An 18,728-nucleotide genomic window follows, 5' to 3' on the forward strand; every position below is an offset into this window, starting at 1 on the left:
GGGGGGGGAGCCAACAAAAAAACCTCCAACAAAAAAATCCTTTGGTTTTGGCAGCAGTTCACACTTCTCAACAGAGCACATTTAACTATTAGGCTTTCCCACCTGCAAGGCAAAGGATCCCACATCGCTAGAGAAAAGTGACACCTTGTATCACCTGCCAAAGCACATAATACAGCTAATTACATTGCACGTCAGTGCCAGGCCCAGACGAATCAGAAACTGGGGGAAATACACGCTTCTGTCACTGCCTCAAAGAACTGTGTGTTTTAACATGGTTGTCAGCTAGCATGTAATAGCAGATAAAACAGATTACCCATTTGTCATTCAAACTGATTTTTTTCAAGAAAAAGCTTTCCAGTCTACATTAAGTAGAAACATGTAATTAAATACTTTGCAATCCATAGTAGTTTACAGTAAAAAAAAAAAAAAGCAAACCCCAAACCACAACAATTGAGAAATCCACTCCCAGATGATTTATAGCAATCCTTCTTAAGAGAGTGCTTAGTCTAGGGTACCCTCACAGAATAGGTTTCTATCCTTAATGTTTTAAATAAAACTTTTAAATATGATCCAGAGATTGTGCAAGATAGTACTGTCTTCTTCAATCTCTAGGCAAGTAGCTCCCTTTCCTTCTCTTCTCCTTCCTCTTTTCTTGAGCTGAGCTGGAATGAGATGATTCAGTATCACCCACTTTTACTGCAGGTATTAGGAATAGAGAGTTAACCCTAAAACTGATGTGAAACAGGTTAATTATACAAGCCACTGACTGAAAAAAACTCTGAATCCCAGAAGAGGCAGCCACTGCAGCTGTTGAATATGGTGGACTTGCCAGAAGCAGGATGAAAGAGCAGCAAAGAGGAGTCTGATATCTACCTGCCTGTATCAACATATAAGGGTTATAAGAGGGAACAGACTACATCTTCAAGGAACAAGGAAAATTTAAGAGACAAATTTTTGGAAATGTAACTCTCAAAGGTATCAGAAAGATTTTTTTTAACCATTGTGGAAGAAATCTTTCCACAAACACAGATCGTTTTGGTTTCTTCTCCAACAAGGTTTTAATGGATATTGAGAGTCTTTGTCTTTATTTTTCTGGTTAATTTAAATTGTCAGTCCAAACTTAAGGAGACAGTAGGTGGAGGTGATACAATAAGAGATAGGTAGAACCGTATATTGCCAAGTAAATGCCTACAGAAAAGGGAACAGGCATAGTTGAGTAGGAAAATGACTCCAGAAGAAAGATGCGGCAGACAATGAATAGCAGAGATACAAAAGCACAGACTGTAACTAAGGGATTGGAAGAAGCAAACAAAAATAACACAGAACCTCCCTTACTGGAGGATGGAAAGGAAAAAGCATAATGAAACCACAAAGGTTCAAATGCTTAGTAAGAAGGAAAAATATAGTCACACTAAAAATTAAAAGGGGGGGAAGGGCTAAGTTATAATTAAGTACAGAACACATCTATTCGATTGTAATAAGCTGCAGACACAATTGCTTGCAGATCATAGCTATACTTTGGCTTAAATATTTCAGCTTTACTCTTAAAAGACTTATCTTTCAGCAGTGGTCTTGGAAAGTCTCTACAAATCATGAAGTTCACACAGCCTCAGCAGTACAACAGATACAATACTGTGCACATTTTAACAAAAATGGACTAAAGAGAGATGAAGCAGGAAATGAAAGGCTTAACTGGAATCACAATTTGCCTCTTCATTCCCAGCCTGTGTTTCAACTGCCGGTTCACGTTGTCTCTCCTATTAATCATCACTCGGAGATTAATATGCCTGAAGATTTTGATTACTTCCACATATATCCAAGCTCATTGTTTCTACTTTAAAATCCAACCATTCTAATAAATGTAAATTTTTTGCAAATCAAAGATAGCAGGCAACATTTAAGCTAGCCCTAGCATATTCCAAGCATATACTGCTTCTATATCAACCTGGTCTAACACCCTGGAAGTGCCTTCCCTGGAAGTGAATTATTTATAACTGCAATGTCCTCTGACAACAGGAGTATCAAAGTAATTGTCATCATCAGTTCTGGAACTGCTTTTTATGAAAATCAGAGGTCCACTATGTTGTGCAACAGGGAGAAAGAAAAAGGAAAAATACCCCCAGGTACCCTCCATACACAGATGGAAATGATCAAATGCAAACAATGCAGTACAGGAAAGATTACAGCACAAGTAAGGTTTAAAATATCCCTAATACAATAGATTATGTTCAGGCATTCAGTCTATGTGTATCCTTAAAAATAAACAAATATTTTAAGAATGACAACATAGCCCCTCATTGGATGTTATTTGTTAATATATACTCACATATACTTCACTGTGATCAAAGCGCTTTTTCAAATTATTGATGAACGAATCTTCATCAAGTGGCTCTAAAAGAACCATATCTCCCACCCCTATCATGTTGTCTAAAAGTGACGTCTTGACCTCCATTTTGGCCATTTTCTCCTGCAAAGAAAGAAACGAGAAAAAAAAAAAAAGAGCAAAGTTAGCTCAAAATTATTCTAATTATTCACAGGCATTATCCAGTAACACTATTTAAAGAATACAAGTCAAAACCCCATCAAATGACACTGCTTTAAAATATTTTTCCAAGGAACATTCTCAAAGTCATTCTATCTACCCAGGTAGTCCACGCAATTCCAAAAATTAACTTCTAACAGTCAACAATGCTTTCTGGTTCACTAAACATTAAATATGAAACTGCAAGAAACAGGAATTAAGATTCCAGTGGGACTTCAACAGTGTTCAAGTGTACGCGAACCCAAGTTCTATCAAAAGCATCATCAACATCTCCAGTGTATCAAATTAGGGTTTAAATTTGTCAATACCCTAACCTGAATTTCTTTCTCACCCTTACTTGCATTTCTCCAATCCCATCAACTTTTAGATGGAAATGAACTAAGTGAACTCATGCAGAGACAAAACCCACACAATTTTATCTTAATTCAAGAACCCTGTACTCGAGTGCCTATATTCCAGTACAGTACTGCTCTTGGTTACACGAGGCTACCAAATTACTTCATTTCCTAACCAGATTTATTTGGATTTATTTGTAATTTTATTGCTTAAGAGACCATCTTCGTTGGGTAGCAACAATCCAGCTGACAAGTGGAGACTCTGCATCTATATAACTGGAGTGGCAAAAGGCAAAAGCCAGGCTTAAACAAGGGATCAGGATCAAAGAAAGTAACCAAGTCTGATAAATGAAGTAATTCAGACAAAGAAGTCAAGATCAGGCCAAAATCAACACCTATTTGATCGTCCCAGCCTTTTATCCTTCCAACCCAAATGCTAGAGAAGATTAACCGAGCTCCTCACGAACTCCAGGCGCACAGTTACTGCCTTCAGCTTTCAAGACAGGACTGAACAATGAACCTATTAGCAGTGGTGGCCTGCAAATGGGGGACCAGAGGTGAGAGAACAACTTTGCTGACCACACAAACCAAGAACCAACTACTGCACAGCTACAGCTACACAAACAAGAGTTGAACTTCACCAGTCAGCTGTAACCTCTCAGCTATGAAATGCTACCAGGCTGTCCTTGCTCCCCCTATCATTACAGCATATTTTAATTGTAAATATTTTTTCTCATTTTTCAAAACGTCTTTGAACAGCTATTAGCTAATACAATCAGCATGAACTTGCCGTAATAGCTATCCATCAGATAACTAATTTAAAACAAGTGAAGCCTTTTATCTCTTGTTTCTGTCCACAGCCACTGCATTACTACATGCTATTTGATTTTTGAGCAGTGAGTGACATTTGAGGGATATTAGATCAAGACTTAGGTCGTGTTTGATGTTTTTCCAAATTCAACGAAGAGAAGCGTAGCTCCACAGGCAGCTAACGGAAGCGATACAAGAAGATCCCCAAAACCTGAACCAAGCCTGGGAATTACTAGAAATTCACATGGAAATGCAAAAACAGTGCTGAACTATGGTAACCAACCAAAGCTGAGTCAACTCTGCTAAACAAACAAAAGAGCATTTATTTTAAACAAAAACACTGGACAAATATTTCTGTAGAGAAAGATACTTTTATTCTTAAAAGTTCACCTCTCTGAATCACCAAAAAAACTTCAAATATTCACAAAATCTTTTCAAATTCACTTCAACTTCTGCATCCCATTAAGATAAATTCTTTAAATTACCAGTCTTGTTTCAATGACCTAATTACTTCCCATACATCAGCTAATGCTCAAATAATTTTTGAAGACTGGGGAAAAAAAAAAAGTCCTTCTCAAGTATGGAACTTATTAAATATTGGGTTTGTAGCCAAAAAAAAAAAAAAAAGCCAACATAAAAATCCTAAAATGGGCAATTTCAACCTAAAATTTAAGTTCTTAGTAGTATACCTCATTTACCATTGTGAAATTACATACCACCTACCACACTTCATGCATCACTGCTCGGGAATTTCAAGGCCAAGAGCAGCCAAACCCATCAAGAACATTCATGTATTCCCAAGCTCAGAGGCATGTTTTGCAGAAGAGGTGCACAAAGACACCATATCTACTACTAAAAACTGGATTAGAAACTTGTATACAAATAGTAATTTAGCAATATATTTGAAAAGTTCAATTTTATGGTCAAAGGTTAATTTTCAGCCTGGTTTTTTTCCACAATAATGTAACATCATACTATGGTTAAAATATTTCCATTAACTTGAGAGCTAGAAAATATTAGAAACATAGGTGATGAACAAATTGGACAATACGCCTAGACAACTTGTTTAACACTGAATTCTCAAAACCATTTGCAATAGCTTGGCCTTTGCAAAATATTCGTTAAAGATTACCTCATACACTCATTCAAGAGTATCTGCCATACCAATGCTGTTAGCCCCCAACTTGGTGCAATCCAATCATAATCCCTGCTCTGGTTTAGCTAGCAACAAAGAAAAATCTGACAAGATTGTGGGATAATTTGGTTGCCTATCTGAGGTAACAAGTGGGAAAAAAAGCACTGTTAAGAAAAGCCAACAATGTTTAAACATACATTGAACAATTAGATTTAATTTAATCTATGATTGAATTTAATCCACCAGAAGAATTTAATAGAAGATCAATGTATACAGCACTTTCAAAATACCAAATACTAATTTTAAAAACAGGTTTTAAAAAACCCTCAAAAATCAGCACATTACACAGGGGGAAAAAAAAAATCAAACCCTTGCTACATTGCAAGACTAAACTTCAGTCAAGATTTTTAGCAATATGTCACTAAGCTTAGAAACTCAATCCAAATCCAAGTCCAAGTATTTGTGTTTGCCATATTTTCAAAGACGCCTTGCAGCTGGAAATCTTTTCCCATCAGTGCTGGTGACAGCATGCTCACAAGGATTTGGAGAACAGTACATAAAAGTAAGCGGCTTCTACCTATACGTGTATTCATGCAGCTTTAAAAAGATGAACGTTTCTCAAGAACCGTTTTCAAGAACCAGACCTATGAGAGGAACAGGATGCTCCCCGTGTCTGAGAGATCAGTAATGACTGAAACCACAGCTGTGCTGGTGAGACAGCGCCAGCAAACAGGAAATTAGGTTAGAGGAAAGAACGAGAATGGGTTGTGTCCCTTAAAACAAGGACACCTTTAGTTACTTTCAAATGAAGGTTGCTGAATGGGGGAAGGTGGATGGAGGTACTGCTGAGAGGCTCTATTTGAACTGTGCTGTAATTTCATTCATAATAAAATAACCTAAAAATATAAGTGGTACTCCATCGATTTACCTAATACATTGCTTTTGTGACTGCAACATCTCATTCTGTTGACACCAAGAAAAACAACAATGTTGTATAAAGATTACTGCTGCACATTACTAATATAGCAACAAATTAGCTCGGCAAAACCCCCAAAATTCTTCTAACGCTTGCAGTCTACAAAACAGACTCTTCCTCAAACATTCCCTGATCTCTCCCACACCCACTTACCACTTGAGTCTTCTCCCAAATTTATCTTTCTTATCCCTAAAGCAAACATCGGCAGCATTTCAGAACATCTCCCTTTTCTCTACTCATCTGTCAAATCTATTCTTCCTCACTTTGGTCTCATACCTAGGCCTTAATTCAACAGAGTGAGAACACTTTCAACACGTTTCCATTCTCAGAAAAATAAAAAAGATTATTTAGTAATCCTTCACAGCTCGAGAGGTTTTATGTTGGACAACATGCTCGGGAGGAGAAGTGTTGGGCATGCTATGTCTGTAAAATGCTTTTATCCACATGCTCCCACGTTACATATAGCCTTTAAAAACACAGACTGTTGTATCCGCTACTTGCAATGCCTGGGATCGCCATCCAGCTGGCCAGTTGAATCTAAAACATTCTTGTCCCTCCTGGCCACAAGGATGGCAAATTAAAAATTATGCTATTCCACAGCCACAGCAGTCCTATCATCAGCCAATCTGAAAGGGGAGCTAATGAAAACTATAAATAGAACATGATACAGCGAACAGGCAAAACCCCAAAAGCCTTGTACAATTAAGTTCACACATCCTCCAAGGGGAAAATGAAGCAGTATCCCATTATTAGCACATGGCATGTTACAGAATTGTCCAAGATTTTCCACGTCACCCTCACAGAGTAAAACAGCAACAACTGTAAGCAGCTTCCTACAGATGTGCAGTCCTTAGCACACGTTTGCATTTGCTGCACTGGTATTATCACTGGCTGCAGAGGTGACTTGTTTTTCTTCTTTTGTGGCATTGTAGAAAAAGGACAATTTCCCTACCATCAAAATTGTCACAATAGATGTACTCACATATGCTTCAAGCTCTGATTATTAAAAAAAAAAACAAAACCCTTTGGTTTCACTACCACAACTGTAGAAAATAACCACCTTTTTCTTTTATAAGAGTTAACAGGAACAACTTGCAACATCAGTAATTCAATAGGGGAGGTGAAACTGATTTCACACTCCAGGTCTGATCCTGAGCTCCCGTCAGGCTGTAATTATGCTTGCCCACTCATTCTCTGTCAGGGAGCAATCGGCCCACACAGAGCAGGGACACTGACAGGCCACTGCGGCAAAACACGGCTAGGGACAGTGTCATTACCTGAACAAAACAAAACCAAAAGGGACTACAGCCGTCTTGTACTACTCATGACAAGCGTAAGTACCAATTTAGCAAGAGGCAGGATTTTAATTCATCCTGTTCTGCTGCCCAACAAACCCCATGTATCTCTGAACTCCGACTGATGTCCAGAAGGTGCAAGTTCGTTGGAAACACCTTGTGCTGGTTCACCAGGTAAACTGAGGCAGGCTCTGCAGATGAACTATTACAGTGTCCTTTTCACTCAAAGCTACATTTCCTGACATCAGCATGTAGGAAAACGTTGATACCATCCAAAGAAAATATTTGCTTTGCCTCCAGACCCCCTAACTTTTTAGATTCTGGATGCTGCAGGGGATCAGTGCACGCAGCATCTGCTGCCTGGCCGCTGTCTGCTAGGAAAACCTGCACCCTCCTGCCCAGCTGTGACTGCTCACAGATGTTGCTCTGTCACCATCAATGTGCTGAAGAAAAGAGCGTGCAAAAAACAGCGTGATGTCGCAGCCCACGATTTCTTCCTGCAAGAAAATGGACTTGAGAAACCTGACAGACAGATTGCAGGCAGGAATGTTAATAGATACCGCAACAGCAGTAAAAGCACTCTTAAAGAACTAAAACGTTTCCTCTGATTCTCCATCTTTCCTTTTTGTTTGGCCAACGTCTGAACATCTTCTGAATTCCTTTTCCTCCCACAGTCCTACTGAACAAATCAGTGTTTTCCAAACTGAAAAAGTTTATAATTCGGGGCTTTTGAATTAGCTAATGTTTCTCACATCTCACCTACTAAGCAAGAGCTATTATTTGAAAGCCTTGTGCAACTTCTCTGTATTTTCTGTAGGCATTGAACATTAAGCATGTGTACCAGATTCCTTGAGTAGTTAACAACAAACAGCTCCAGTAAATCACAAAAGTAAAATGTGGCATTACGGGGTATATTTGTATTAGGACTGCAGGAATGTTTGCATTCAGCATCAGCTAAATGGGAACGGCTCTTTAGCAACATCAGATTAGGACAGAGTTGCACGCCAGTGACTGCAATTTAGATGACAGAAGATTTGCCCAGCAGAATTCCATAGGAGGAACGAACGCTCCGCTGGCTCCTGCTACCAAATGCCACGCATTTAGCTAAAGATTGGGCAATTTGCAAGAAAGAAAGAGGCCACTTAAAGTACTGCTGAACAACCAGCTGCAACCACATGAAGCAATAGCATCTTTTAGTAGTTTGACAACAGAGGCTTAACTGCAGTTTAGAAAAACTGACAGTGTAATAATTAGAGTTCATTAGGAAGCGTACAAAATGTTCGCTGGGACATTATCTCCTACCAACATAAACAGTGGCTGAAACTTTCTTCCCTAACAGGACTCGGGTCCTTTATAAATGCAGAGGGGTTGTTGTTGCTGGAATTCTTTGGCGTTTGTTGGGGGGGTATTGTTGGGGTTTTTTGTTTTGTTGGGGGGGCTGGGTGGTTTTTTTATTTTTACATCAGCTTAGTTACAATCTACATTAAGCAGGAATCAGTTTTTATCAATCCCCCAAAAGTGAGAGAGATGCCTCTCTCGTGTCTCTGTTCGTATCCTTCGTCACAAGACTACGCACCACACTCAAATCACGTAAAAGGTGCACAGTACCTAACCACAAAAACAAAATAACCTGACCCATGTATGCAAAAGATACACCTTTGCCCTCCTTCTCTTCCCTAATACAAGACTAATTCATGAGCCTGGAGGAAGGAGTAAGGGGCTGTGTTTGCATTTCTCTAAGGCTACTTTCTGTTACTTCTGTATACTAGTTTGAGTAACGCTAGCATGGATATTACCTGCTGTAAGAGACCGTGGGGTGTATCTATTCTACTATTTCTACTTTACGCTCCCAGCAGTACAGGTTTTCAAATTACTTCTAATAATTATTTTGCAACCACAACACAGTAACTGCCACCAGTAATTGCACTCAGGGGTTGATCTATTTCCTAAGTCAACTTGTAGCCTTGCTTCAACTCACCTGGGTCGGTCATACAATCACGCTGGGTTTTGGGAAAAACATTTGGTCCTTCAAAATTGCTAAGGCACCCTTCTTTAGCACCTGCTAAAATACAGTCTTAAAATAATCAAAAGATGTTTAGTGCTCCATTTTTACCCTGCAAAAGTTCCTTTACATTTTGGATTATATTGACAGGTTTCAAAGATTATAGGCGTGGAATAGCCTTTTCTATCAATGGTTATTCTGGACTCTGATTTTTTTTTTCTTTTTTTTTTTTTTTCCTCATTACTTCTGTTTGACAGGGAGAACACCTTGGGCATTTTCAATGCATAATGCATCTGGAAATAGGTCTTCACTAACAAGGCTGTTTGCAGTCCAGAATTCTGGTTAAATTCCCACTGACTTCAGCAGAAACAGGATCCATGGTGGTTTCTTACATTTAGGCTTTTCTTAGTCATTGTCTAACCACAGACTTTTATAATCATTTTATAAGCATCTACAGAAAGGGATAAAATATTCAGGAATAGAGGGGGTCTCTTTTTGGCACATCCCTTGCTAAGATTCTCTTGAATCTTTTTCAAAATAAGGAGCAAAACGTGACTGCAAAACCAAAAGTTGCCAAACGCCCCTAAACCAAAGACTAGATTTCAGATTAACAGTGTTCTTTGGGCAACATGATTTTTTTAAAAGTTGTCAGTACAGAACATGAACACAAATAAAGCACCCTCATTCTTTCAAAAAAAATCCACAAAAATTAGCTTTTACTGGATATCTGAACTCCACTAAGTAGGGGGTACCCTTTTAAACTGATTATCTTCTATCTTTCAAGCTGCCGCTTGAAGTTTTCTGCCAATTTTTTGGGATCCTGCCCAATCCAAAGGTTATGTTTGCATAGCTATTGCAGAACAGGGGCATGAAAATCAAGGTAGCACTTATTTATTTTGGGGGATCTTCTTTGTTTGTTGTATGTGACACACCAGTAGCTTGCCACCACACCAGAGCTTGCGTTCAAGAGATCCTCCAGTAGCAGTTCTTCACAAAATACTACTTAAAAACAACCAGCCCTCACAAAGTCAAAACATTTCTTTCAACTGAGGTTTCACTTCTTTGGGAGCGATCCAGCAATCAACTGTAATCTATATCTTTCATTTATACTTTTATTATAATAGGGTTTTTACTTTCCCTTCCACACAAGTGTGCAGGCAGACAGCAAGCCTTGCTTTCCTCCAGTCGGCACATGAACCACACATCCCTGATACAGGCAAAAGAAATCTACTCGTGGTGGGGCAACCGGAGTGAACACAAATTATGTCATGTCAGTAAGGTGGATATTAAGAGATGTCTTAATACTAAAGGGTTAAAATACCAGAGTACATGCTAATCTTCTCAAATGCTTGTGTGCATTCCCTGTTAAGCAGTCTGTGATAAGCCTCGAAGATATGCAGAATATGAAATAACAGAACAGGTAACACCGCAGCTTCACTCAGCTGCCAAGAGCAGAAGGAAAAGCAGCCACAGAAAGTCATCATGGCAGCCACTGACCCAGGCTTAAAACTGGGCACGGAGAAACACAAAGCTAATCAGGAGCTTCAGGAAATCCAGATCCCAGAAGAGGCGTTGGTGCCCCTATCTACCCACCACCAAACCACTCACGATAACTAAGCGTACCCATAACTCCTCGAGCAGCTGGCAGACACCATCACACTCACAGAGTTACCCACAGAGCAAGGTCCAAGTTTCCATGCACCCATATTCTCTTCCAAGCACTAAAAGTCTGAGTAAAGCTAAAATTGGCATGTGTATTTCCACACCATTCACTTTCCTATTCAATTTAAACCAGAAGGAAAAGAAGTCACTCGAACACCACCGCAGAGATCTTATTCTTGCCCACTGCAATTTCCCCCTCCTGGAAACCTCACCTGACAGGCTCCTTGTAATATCTGTAAACAATATTTGGAATGTTTTTAACCTAGTATTTTATAAAAATAAGACAAATCATGCTAGCTGTACACGTCTTGATCTATGCATCTACTCTGTCATACATGCCTAGTGTTGAATTTCATTCGAAGGAGAGAGGAGAAAAGGACAACAGAACAGCTAATTTTCTACACGCTTGTAAAAGCAGGCAGGATAGGAGGTTTGAGCATAAGCGTCCCATCAGAGACGTGGGCTGCAAGGAGAACAAACACCTTGTTAAGTACCACTGAGCCATTACAGAAGCGTTTCACAAGATTCCCTAGCTGCGGAAAAGCTTCAAATGGAAATTATTGCTTCTTTGCAAGTCAATCCGTCACAAGAGAAAAACCTGCAGGAAGTCAGACTCAATTAGTCCCATTTCTCCCAGGACTAGCTGCCAAGGTAACGGAACAGCGCAGGGTTTCACCCTACTACTTGCTGTCACTGTCTATTCTGCACATCAATTTCTCTTCAGCAGAAGACTGCTATTTTTAATGAAAATTTAAAAAAATTGGATGGAAGTGGTGCAGGAAGAGGAAGTAATATGTGCCTAAACCCAAGCTAAAAAAGCATCTATTTAAGGGCAGAGGAAGCTTAGACACATTACATGTACTGTTAGACATGTTTGCTTGTTTCAAGTGTTAAACAATATCCGCAGTTTTGTCATTTTCATTCTCAACAGTCATTTTCAGTAAGACACCTGAAATCACAGGATAACAGTAATCGATTTTTAAATCAAGGTATCTCCAGCTATTCCTGCGTATCTCTTATCAAGAGATACCTCGGACAATGGGGGCAGTTCAAGAAGCTGCATTTCAACACACAGTAATCACTCTTGCCCAGACAGCCGTGAAGTTAGAAGCCAGCACACAGTGTTTTTATTAACATCTAGCATGATAAACAAAGGCATTTCCAAATGAAATGTAACACTTCGCAGATTTGGAGAGAGACACCTTCCTAAAACATCAATAGAAAGCACCTCCCTCCCACAGAAGGAAAACAGCCGGTCTCACGGCAGAGAAATTCAACATATACCCACAGGTACTGAGCTTTCCCTTGCTTTGTTTCAGCGAGAACTATCATCTGGCAGTTTTAGGAAGCAAAAAGATCTATTCACACGGGATACAAGCAAGCTTCCTCTGTAGCAGAAATGTATTACGAGGTACAAGGAGCTCCGGCTCTACCCTTGCTTGCCAAAAGATTTTCCAGGGTTTCTCCCGGAGTGAACTTTGTTTTAACACAGCCTTGCACTCTTTGATCACCGAAGGTGATCTCCAGAGCCCTTTTAACTCCCGCAGCCTGACAGTCTGTGAATTGAACAATGGCAATAGTAGCTGTATCTGTTCTGCATGTTTGATGCCGGTGCCAAAACCACTGTGTCATACAATCATGACGACTACACTGCACTACTCCAGAGTGTGATTTTTCAGCCTTCTAATGTTTCATGAGAGATAGTTCCTACAGCGGGCCTAATTTCTAGCCTAAATTTATTCATGGTCAGCTAATACCCACTTCTTGCTTGGGCTAATGCTACAGGGTTTTTTTGTTTTGGTTTGGTTTTAAATTTAAATGTGTTTTCTTCCTCCCAGGAAAATATTTAGAGAGGATCTTCTCATGGTCCTCATTCTGAATAAAGCATAGCCAGGATTGCTCATTTTCCTCTCCGAAGCTTCTCCATCCCGCTGACCATCCCAGTAGCCCTCTTCCGCTCCCACTCCTATTTGAGCCCATCTTTGCTGAAGCAGGGTTAACCAAGGCTGTACAGAGGAGTCCTGGTACGTTGTGGTAGCCGTATTTCCTCACCACGACCAGGAATATTCCTTCCAAGAGAGGGGGATTCATTTTTACCCTCTTCACTACTCTTTTTCCTTCTCCAAAGTTTCACCTGGAATCATCATTTTCCTAGCTTACCCTGCGCGACTAAGCTTAACTGCTCTGTCACGTCATAGACGTACTCTCACAGGTAAAAACTAGGAAGGGTCTCCAGACACTCGGTAACCAATTAGTTACTGGTTTAGCTGTAAGTTTTAACTTGTTTAGCTTGTAGGTTTAACTACTCCCCAAAATGATCTGCCTCTCAACTGCTATCATCCTCCTTCTGACCTTTCTCCAAGCCTCTCTTGATGAGAAGGGAGAGCAGCTGGTACTCCTGCCACAAGTTAGACATTCCAGGTATTCCTTCTTTAACATCTGAGTATGAGCCCCACTAGAAAAAGCTTTTTTCTCCGCCCTCCCACAAGAAGCTCTAGTAAAGCTACTTGGCGGACGGTTAACTGGTCCTTGGAGTCCCAGAAAAAATGGCACCTGTTCATCTCTCAGCATCACCAGCGCCTCTCGGTTAAGCTGCTCATTTGCTTCTGCAGAGGAACAATGGAGAGGATTAATACCAACTTCACTCCCTTCAACAGCTCTCCTAAAAGCAGAAGTAACTTCTTATTACAGTGCCATCCAAAGAGTCCTTATGCAATAAGGACTTTAAGGATACCTCTTTGATCTAAAAAGACACCATTAACTGTCCTACAAATTCTTTTAACACAAAGGCATTAAGAGACAGAGTAGGTGCAACTTCCTTTGCTCGTGCTTTCCCAAGATACAGAATTCAACATCCAGTAGTTTCCTTGCTTCATTTCTGAGGTGCAGGTTTTTCAAAGATCAGTGGAAAAGTTAAAGCACAGTATCAGGACATTACATATGCTTTACTGTGCACAAAAACTGGTCACCTTAAGGTCAAGCCTTTACAAAGATATTCAAACACTAGTGTGCTCTTGCAGACATGAGGAAGAACAGACTCCACAAAGAAAATGCATATAAAAGAGTAGAAACATTTCAGAACGTGCCTGCTCTGTACCTATTTTTATTTCCAGTGTATTAAGTCCTGCCGTTTAAATTATTCTTATTTCTAATTCAAAGTACCCCCAGCAACACCTCAGAGCATACAAACTATGAAAATTATGGAAAATTACAGAAAAAGGAACAGAGAGAGAAAAGCAAGAGAGCTCGCATACAGAGCATACTTGTGAACCCAGGAAACTTGTACCAATGCTGACCAGGCTGTAGTCGCAAACTTTTAAAAACTGCTTTCTGCTGACAATAGGGAAAAATGAGTCTCTCCTTGTTGCCTGTATTTAGAAAATAAAGAAATCTACAGCAAGCAATTCTGATAGTACAGTACCCACAAACCCTTCTGTTACTCAGCACCTATTCGTCATCATTATCTCCTGTTTTTCTCCTTCCTATACACTTTTTCTTTCTTCCTGCTACCTTATATTTTGATGGTCCTCTTGCCCAAGAGCATAAGGATTTCTGCTAATATAAGAATCTCATAAGGACTGCTGCCTCTACAAAGGAGGGAGAACAAGGCAAAGTTTATGAACATAATTAGTACACCCACACCAAAGCAATTCAGAGGCAGCACTGCACAAAGTCAGGGACAAAGCAATTACCTAAAGCCCAAGATACACCCACTCCCCACCTCCGCAAAGGAGAAAATCTTTGTGACAGTAAATGTTTCTCACCCTCACTCCTTGGGACTCTGGATATTTGGATTCCTTATCTTGGGCCTTCAGCTTGTTTGCTGAAATGTTAAGTCTGCCTGCTTAGGCTAGAGGCCACCTCACGATTGCTTTCATCCCAAACGCTTGAGCATTATTGTGTGTTTACATGCGTGTGCATATGTTTTCCACTGGAGAGAAAGGATGCTGCTCTTGCCTCTGGGGTCCATTACTCCTGCTATACTGTCTGCACACAATGATTCCCCAAAATTCTCAGTTTGCATCTGAGAAGGGGACTTCATAAGTCTACTTCATCTCTGAAACCCTATTTTAAAACTTCAGTCTCTCTCATTGAAACTTTCATCACCACAGTGACTTTGCTAGCAGAATTAAAATATATCGAGAAAGTTTACTTGCTGATACCATATGGGAAATTTCCCAGTAACAAGGAATTGGGAGATACAAAAAGATTATGTGTCTGCATGGTTTTCTCCAAAAGCTATGCCACTAGCTCTTCACATGCAAAAAGACAATTTGGATGGTTCTAGCCCTGCAGCTGGATGATACATTAGTCTAAAACCTTGAGTCTGCAGGCAACTCCAAAGACTCTACAGTTACTTCAAGGTAAGCAAAAGGTGAGAGAAACTGCTTGGTTTTACAAGTTTCTTCAAACACAGAGCAAAGGATCAAAAATGGCAGGAGTCACTGAAAATGGCCATGCATACCACAAAAGCACTCTCCAGCCCTACTGAAAGAAGAGCCTGTCACAGGCCAGGCTGGTCCCTGAGGATCAAGTCACACATTTCACAGTTACCCGCCTCACAGATACAGGATACGACTGCAACAAGCATGTTATGCCAGTGGCTTCAGGAAGATGGGGGACAGGCACCAGAGGCAAGTAGAGAAGTAGAGGCCACTTGGTTAAAGAAAAAACAGTTTGGCAAAAATGATGAGGAAGAGTTAATGGTATGGAAGCTGGGAACCCCAGAGAGAGTTACAGAAAGACTTCATTTATTTGCTCAGTGAGCAGAGGTACTTCTCCTATTCAAAGGGAGAAACACCTACTATACTTCTTTCATATGTTTTTATGTATGTGAAAGCACATGGAAAGGTGTTTTTGAGAACCTCACCTTTCTCTTCCCCCATCATTCTTCCCCAAGATGGGGCTAAAGTCCAACAGCAAAAAAGACAAGATCCTGGTCTCCACACTCGGTTCAGACACCAAAATCTGGAGTCATAAAAACCAAAAGAACAAAGCTTTCACAATCTACAAACAAAGTGGGGCACAACTGTAAAGGGTGAATGTTTTGAGACTAATGTTCAAACCCATCAGGAAAGATTCACAAAAAGACCCTTGTTACAGTTCCAGTATTCTCTTTAACAGCTACTTCACAGCATGTGACAAAGAGTTGCAACCCTTTCCATTATCACATCAGCGCAAAAGAAAAATCTTTAATTTTCTTTTTTTTTTTTTTCATTCTAGGAAGAACAAAACAAAAGAAAATTAATGTTATTCTTTACTGCTTCTTTATGACAAAGCATGCCTTGATGTTAGTTTATACATCAGAAATCAAGCTCTGGTTTCCTTCTTTTTGGAGGATGTGAATGGAGAGGTTACATAAGGGTGTAATAGGAGCTGTTACTTCCTTTCCCAGTTGAAGAGAAAAAGCTGTAGATCAGGTTACAGACTCAAGGGCTGGTCATCACCAGTGCAGCCTTCCTAAATTTTTTGCCAGTAGTCCCCCAACAAACAGGAGAAGCTACTTAGATACCTTTTATTTCAAACTAAGAAGACTCTGAGAATTTTAAAGACTAAGTACATAGCTATTAGGGGGGAAAAAAAAGCCTTTATTTTTGCCTTTCATCAAACTCAGGAAATTCCCTAAGCTTGACGCATACAATCACTCAAGTCACCATTTCCATTTCAGTTTGTTCTTCATTAGCACAATAAAAAGGATGAATGAAATACAAGGTAAGATTTATAGGATGGTCTGACACGTGAGCTGCACTAAGTAAGCCCAGCACACCGACAGAGCAGTTAACTTTGGCCCGTATGTTAGCGTTTGTCCCAGCTCTGACCACATAGGGCAAGCAAAAGGAGGAAACGCAGAGTGTCCAGATTGGCCTGCACGAGCACGAAGCTGTTCTCCAAACCGTCCCACTTGCGCTTTCTTCACCTTCCTCTCCAATTCCCAAGCCACTGCTATTACTGCTGCCGAAGGAAGATGAGATCAGACTCCAACATGAGGAATTTCTGTTCCCACAGAGTTCAGAGAAACCGGATGATCTCAGAGGATCATGTGAAGCAAGTCCATGACACTTCCATGAGGCAGAGTATCTCCAGTATATTGCCAGCAGTTTCTTAAGAGTGCACAGTGGGAAAAATTAATGTCTTTGCTTATGTTTCCAATTTCTCTCTCCCACTTCCTCCTCTCATTTGCCAGACTTTTATTTTCCCTTCCCCCAGAAGCACTGGTAGGTTTGCAATGTACATTTGCCCTTCTAAAGGGAATCACATCAAGTCTTGCGCAACGTTTGAAAGGGCTAACACACATAGCTAAATTAAACTACAGTCCCATCGTTTCCTCACGGAGTTCCTCCCCACAGATGTGACTTAACAAGGTCTCTTACAAAAGAAAATGAAAGAAAAAAAGGCAAGTTTCTGTTATCTAAGATGCTTTCATGAGTTCTTTCACCTTCCCCTTGTGGAGCACTCAGTCTGTTTGTGGTGCCCATATGGAGCCAGAAGCTTTCAAGATGTCCATCAAATACGCCACCTAACACCACATAGGTGTTTTCAGAAACATCTTCTTTCCTAAGGACAGGGGGGAACTTGTGGTAAGCTAACACGTCAGTAATTGCTACACGATGGTAAACACCGACATGAGCGGTGACCACTGCGTGTTACTCTGGGAATAACGGGAATGCTACAACTATTACACCTTCACACAGAATCAAGCCAGAGGTAGCACACTGCATTAAGCACTAAATTAAAGACATTTTTAAACTCAGGCCTGGGACAACTGGAAATAAAAACACATGAAGAGAAGAACGTCGTTACCTTTAATATGTTTAAAAGCAGCCAAGCACTGAACTCGACTTTAACAGATGGGTCGGACTATTTCTGTTCCCTAACACTGTGCACTTTTGGGGAAAGCCTTGTTTTTGACACAGGGCTTGACAAAGTGATGATTCATCCAGGGAAGGATGGGCAGCTTGTTGCCAGCCTTAATTCACAATTAACAATAGGACAGCCGGATATGGGAAACTCATGATTCAACACAAAAATTGCAGAGTCAGCCATTTTACCTGACCCTTACATTTTCCAGTGGTAATTTCTAATCTGAATGTATTTTAAATAGTTTCTCCAACATACATTTTAAGAGTAGTTAGCTTTTATTTCATTACTGTCACGTTTGTCCTTTAGGATAGTGGTCCCGATTAAATACATAGCAATTGACTTAATCACATCGCCTGAGATTACAAAGGTTTAAATTACTCAAAAAAGCAAATAGCATGCATGCACACAGACGTGCACGTCGGTACTGCGGGCAAGCCAAGCGAGCGCTGCACCTATGCACTCCCTGACTGTACCGCCAGCCCCGCTCCCTGCAGGCCCTGCTAGGATGGCCATTGTTTTGCACGGGGGAGTCTGGCCACTCCGAGGAACAAAGGGATGCCCTTCCCAAAACACAGCGGCACCAGATGTCCTGCACGGAATCCCCACAGCCTCGGCCTCCATAGGCGCAGACAGACGGTCTTAGCTGGGAGGCGACACCAAGCCGTCCCCTCAGGCAAGCTCTTCGGGACAACGACCCTGCCCTGGAAAGCCCTTCCCTAAGTCTCTTCTCCAAAAGTTACTCGACGGCTGAATTTATCATCCCGATCCAAGTTACCGACACTCTTCCCACGGTCCTCCCCTCTCCCCATACCCGAACCCGCTCTTTTGAATTAAGCGAAGCCGCGCACACACGGTAATTATTTTAGACAAGAAGAAACAGATGCCACGGTCTCTTTCCAGAAAAAGCACACACACATTCTTATTTTAAAGGGTAAGATCCGGACCATCTCTGCGTGTGTGCAACCAGCATTCATGCCTAAATTAAGCTGCCTAAAGCCCGCAACCATCCACCAGATGCTAAGGAAAGCCACAACGCCCGTAAATCGTCCCAAAGCCGCAGTTTTGCCCCGGGAAGGGACGCCCAGGAGGCGCCGGGGTTCCCGTGCTCGG

At 40.8% G+C, this 18,728-nt stretch overlaps 1 protein-coding gene across 1 annotated transcript in view; it reads right to left on the minus strand.

Annotated features, from left to right (window-relative positions):
• Positions 1-18,427, minus strand: part of LOC104075257 (unconventional myosin-Ib-like) — a gene marked incomplete at its 3' end in the record, with an annotated part of 53,104 nt that extends 34,677 nt beyond the window's left edge. Inside the window, exons 1-2 of the mRNA XM_009575702.1 lie at positions 18,359-18,427; positions 2,327-2,467 (exon numbers count right to left, since the gene is read on the minus strand). Of these exons, the coding sequence (XP_009573997.1) occupies positions 2,327-2,467; positions 18,359-18,427 (210 nt within the window). The remainder of the gene's footprint in view (positions 1-2,326; positions 2,468-18,358) is intronic.
• Positions 18,428-18,728: the final 301 nt, after the last annotated feature.

Source organism: Fulmarus glacialis, unplaced genomic scaffold (assembly GCF_000690835.1).
Source record: "Fulmarus glacialis isolate BGI_N327 unplaced genomic scaffold, ASM69083v1 scaffold29020, whole genome shotgun sequence".
Classification (NCBI taxonomy): domain Eukaryota; kingdom Metazoa; phylum Chordata; class Aves; order Procellariiformes; family Procellariidae; genus Fulmarus; species Fulmarus glacialis.